The 5,159-nt window shown below is 33.9% G+C and overlaps 1 protein-coding gene across 1 annotated transcript; it reads left to right on the top strand.

Moving 5' to 3' along the window:
* The first annotated feature begins 204 nt into the window (after positions 1-204).
* LOC127104538 (uncharacterized) lies at positions 205-1,530 on the top strand. The gene is made up of 3 exons (XM_051041723.1): positions 205-400; positions 611-824; positions 918-1,530. The coding sequence occupies exons 1-3, from the start codon at positions 205-207 to the stop codon at positions 1,528-1,530; spliced, it is 1,023 nt and encodes a 340-aa protein (XP_050897680.1).
* Positions 1,531-5,159: the final 3,629 nt, after the last annotated feature.

Here is a 5,159-nt window from a genome sequence, read left to right as displayed (position 1 = left end):
ATTCTGAATAATGCTTTCAGAATGAGGTATGGTCATTATAAGTATTCAATTATGTCATTTGGTGTACCTAATACGCCTGAAGTGTTCATAGAGTACATGAATAAAATATTACATCCATACTTAGATCGGTTTATGGTTGTGTTCATCGACGATATTCTGATATATCCAAAGTTAAATGAAGATCATGTATAACATCTGAGAATAATGTTGCAAACCTTGAAAGAGAATAAGACGTACGCCAAGTTGTCTAAGTGTGGGTTCTGGATGAAAGAAGTGAGTTTATCAGGTCATGTAATTTCTAGTGGAGGTATTGTTGTTGATCCGTTGAAGGTTGACGCTGCATTACAATGGGAGACTCCGAAGTCTGTTACTGAGATTAGAAGTTTTCTAGGTTTGGCTGGTAACTACATAAGGTTTATTAAAGACTTTTTAAAGTTGGCGATGCCTTTGACTCAGTTGACTTGAAAGGGTAAAACGTATGTGTGGGATGCTTTGTGCGAAGATATTTTTATAGAACTCAAGAAGAAGTTGGTGTCTTCTCCAATATTTATTTTGCCTAATTTGAGTGAGTCTTTTGTTGTGTATTATGATGCTTCGATGGTGGGTTTAGGTGGTATGATGATGCAAAACAGGCAGGTCATGGCTTATGCTTCTATACAGTTGAAGATTCACGAGAGGGATTATCCTACACATGATTTGCAATTAGTTGCCGTTGTGTTTGTACTTAAGATTCAGAGACATTACATGTTTGGATCCAAATTTAAAGTGTTTAGTTATTATAAGAGTTTGAAGTATTTGTTCGACCAGAAAGAGTTGAATATGAGGTAGAGGAGATGACTCAAACTTTTGAAGAAATATGATTTTGGTTTGAATTACCATCCTGGTAAAGCTAATGTCGTAGCTGATGCTTTGAGTAGGAAATTATTGCATATGTCGATGCCTATGGTTCGAGAGTTGGAATTGATTGAGCAATTCCAAGATTTGAGTTTAGTATGTGAAATGACTCATAACAACATAAGATTGGGCATGTTGAAGTTGATCAATGGTATTCTTGAAGAGATCATAGAAGGTAAGAAGATCGACTTAGGATTAGTTGATCGGTTAATGTCGATTAATCAGGGTAAATATGGTGAGTTCAAAATTGATGAGAATGGTGTGATAAGATTCAAAGATAGAGTTTGTGTACCACATGTGCCTGTACTTAAGAAGAGTGTTCTTGAGAAAGGTCACACAAGTGGATTGGGTATTCATCATGGTGCTACTAAAATGTATCAAGACTTGAAGAAGTTGTTTTGGTGGCCTGGAATGAAGAAGGAAATTGTCCAGTTTGTGTATGCTTATTTAACTTGCCAGAATCCAAAGATTGAGCATCATAAGTCGTTGGGTCTGATGCAACCGTTGTCTATCCCTAAGTGGAAGTTGGATAACATTTCAATGAACTTTGTGTCTGGGTTGCCGAAGACAGTGAAGAATTGTGATACCATTTGGGTTGTTGTTGATAGGTTGACTAAATCGATACATTCATTTTGATTCAACTTAAATATCCTTTGGAGAAGCTAGCAGAGCTGTATATTGAGAAGATTGTCGATTTGTATGGAATTCCATTAAGTGTTGTATCTGACAAATACCTGAGGTTTATGTTGAGGTTTTGGGAGAGTTTGCAGAAAGCTTTGGGTACGAAACTACATTTGAGTTCTACTTATCACTCGCAGACAGATGGTCAAACAAAGAGGACTATTCAATCCTTAGAAGACTTGTTGAGGGCTTGTGTGCTAGAACGAAGAGGTTCTTATGATAGCTCTTTATTGTTGATTGAGTTTACCTACAATAACAGTTTCCATTCGAGCATTTGAATAACACTATTTGAGGAATCGTATGGTAGGAGGTGTAACATACCTTTATGTTGGTATGAGTCGGGAAATGGTGATGTGATTGGACTAATGATCGTCCAACATACTGCATAGAAGATCAAAGTGATCCAAGAGAAGATGAGAGCTTCGCACAATCTCCATAAGAGTTATCATGATAAGCGACATAAAGCACTTGAGTTCTAAGAGGGAGATCACATGTTTCTGAGAGTTATTCCGGTAACTAGTACTGGTCGAACATTGAAGCCTCAAAAGCTTACCTCACGTTTCATTGGTCTGTATTAGATTTTGCAGAGGATAGGATAAGTGGCCTATTAGATTGCTTTACCACCGCCTGCTAACCTTCATGATGTGTTTCACGTGTCTCAGTTGAGGAGATGCATTCTGAATCCGTCTCATGTGATCCAAGTACATGATGTGCAAGTGAGAGATAACCTGATTGTTAAGGCATCACCATGCAGATAGAGGATCGGGAAGTGAAAAAATTATGTGGTAAAGAGATTAACTTGGTGAAAGTATCTTGGGGAAGACCAGTTGGTGCAAATGTGACTTGGGAGCTCGAGAGCCAAATGTGGGATTAATATGTGAATATGGTTACTTAAGACAATTTTCGAGGGAGAAAATTCTTTAAGTGGGGGAGAGTTGTAACACCCTAGTTTTTTAATGGTTATTTTATGTGTTTATTCATGATTTAATTTTAATGTAATTTAATAATTATGTGCGATAATTAAATTAATATGGGTGTTAGGAACGGGTGACTTTGAAGTGAGAGTGTGGAGAGTGATTAGAGATTGGTAGAGGTGTGCTAGAATTATTAGAGTATGTTTTTAATAATTAAATAATAGTATTTTAATTGAATTATTTAATTAAAATTGGAAAATATAAGATTTGAGGTTAAAGTATGAATTTATAGAAATAAAGGGTTGGAAGGAGTAAGAATGATTGTTAGCGAGGAAGAGAATTTTGACTAAGACTATATTACCCTAATTATATAAGGTTAAGAGATAACCTAGGTGTAAGAGTTTTTATCAGTACGTAAAAACAGAGCTAGAGAGAAAGAGACTTAAGGAAAAGGGAGAATTTTGAGCTTTGGGTGAGAGGAGAACATTCAAACCAGTTCATATTCAAATTGCTTTATAGGAATTAAGGTAAGGGGGGAGGTGGATTCAATAATAGGTAATACTTAAGGGTAAAGTTGAGGAGTCCTTAACCTTTAATTGATTTGTATGATTATGCATGTTTTGTTGTATTCATATGTGAATATGAAATTTGGTAATCAATTGGTGTTGTAATATGTTTTTAATGATGAAATTCGTGTACATGTGTTAATATGTTTTCACCATTGGTTAATTTTGAAGGTGTTTGAAACCATGATAACAATGCTGAATAATTAAGGATCATGCTTGCTAATTGATAGATATAGGCCGGGTGATGTTAATATGTTGATTCTATGTTATTTTCTGATCAATTTGAGTACCTGGAATTTAAAATTGAAGTTCTGATGTGAACTCTATGACAGAAGCAAAATTCGGCATTTTGCAGGTCGATGGCGGTCGCCATGAAGCCCATGCTTAATTTTGGAGCCGGTCGTCATGCAAGTGACATGTGTGTGTTGTGATGTCCATGGCAGATGCCATGCCCATGACGAGTAACCCTTCATGAGCCTTAACTACGCGTAAATACTTGTTTTTGTGACATTAAGTTTCAGATTTCAAAATTTCGACTTTTGTGGATTTTTTAGGCATTGTTAGGCTCTGTTTGTGTTGAGATAAGGTTAAGTAACAATTAAAAACATTTCAATTGAGAAATTTGTGATTGATGAGACTTTTGATGTTGTGTCAAGTATAAGTTATGAGTTGTGATGTTGCCATGATGTTTTGAGATATTAATTATCATGTTAGTGCTAATGTATGTATGCGATAAGAATATGAATGAAGAGAATCATTGTATCCTTGAGTTGCACCGAGTTATGTTATGTTGTGCATGTATGAATTGTTGTAGTGTGGTAGTCCAAAGACAAGATTACTTGAGTTGTCAGTGCATTTTGTTAGGACCAGAGGGAGGTGTTAATGCATTGATTTTGTTGTGCATTGGTGTATATGAGCATGCATAATTGAATTATGTCAAGATTCATGTTCGCTAGTTCAGATAGAGGACTAATGTCTTGTACCAAGTTCAGAGAGGGGGCTCATGGGTTCAGAGAGGGGACCCGGTTTCTGAGAGAACCAAATTGTTAAGTTGATACCACATGAATATGCATTGAGTTGCACAGTTGAGTCATATTGCATAAATGAGTTGTATGCGTAATTATGATTGTGTATGAGTTGTTTTGGGTGTGAGAATATGGTTATAAGGTGATGTGGTATGTTTGTGATAGATTGTGTAGATGTTTGTAATTCTACCTTGTAGTTTATGCCATTTATATTATTGATGTAAATTCTCTCTCCTTTTACTTTGATGTTGTCCACCACAGACATCTTGAAGATAACCAAGATTAGGTGTTGTTGTTGTGAGTGGAAGATTAGCCCGTTGAAGTTTATTTCCACTTAGTTTTGTTGTCTATCATAATAGGTTATGCTCTGATTATAAAACATCAGGGTTGAAAACACTCGTTTTGATTATTATGGGGACTTTTGTTATGATCTTGAGGAATCAATGATTTTCGTTTTTATTTAAAAAACAAACATGTTGTTTTAATGAATACTTTCATAATTATTTCCACTACTATTTGAATAATTATTTAAATGTTTCGTTGAGGTAGCATTTTAATTATCATATAATTCTTCTATATATAAATATAAGGGTAGAGTGTTACAAGATGAACATGAAATTTCTTTTAGAAAATAAAAAGAGAAATATTCACGATATTCATTAATTCATTTAAATGTATTAAGAGCTATTTTTTAAAAAATTTATTTAAAAAATAAAAAGATACAAATGTTTAATTGACATGAGAGTAGTAGTGCCACTAATATGATGATGTCATGTGAAAAAGTGGAGAGAAAAAAAATCCCAGGAAAAAGATAGAATTTAGAGAGAAAGAAATAGAAATTGAAATAAAGAGATAGAAAATAAAAAATAATTAAATAAATAGAAAAATAAAAAATGTATTTAAATAAAAATATTTTTTCTTAAAAAATCCTAATGACTGAAATCTACCAATAAAAGTCCAATCAATCAAGAGTAATCCAGTTTGAATCTGACTAAAATAATGATTGACAAATGTAATTTTAGTCAAATTATTTATTTATTTAAATCACTAAAATAATTATTTTTTTAGTGATGAAATCT

This window comes from Lathyrus oleraceus, chromosome 7 (assembly GCF_024323335.1).
Source record: "Lathyrus oleraceus cultivar Zhongwan6 chromosome 7, CAAS_Psat_ZW6_1.0, whole genome shotgun sequence".
NCBI lineage: Eukaryota > Viridiplantae > Streptophyta > Magnoliopsida > Fabales > Fabaceae > Lathyrus > Lathyrus oleraceus.
This window is presented reverse-complemented; position numbering and strand designations above follow the sequence as displayed.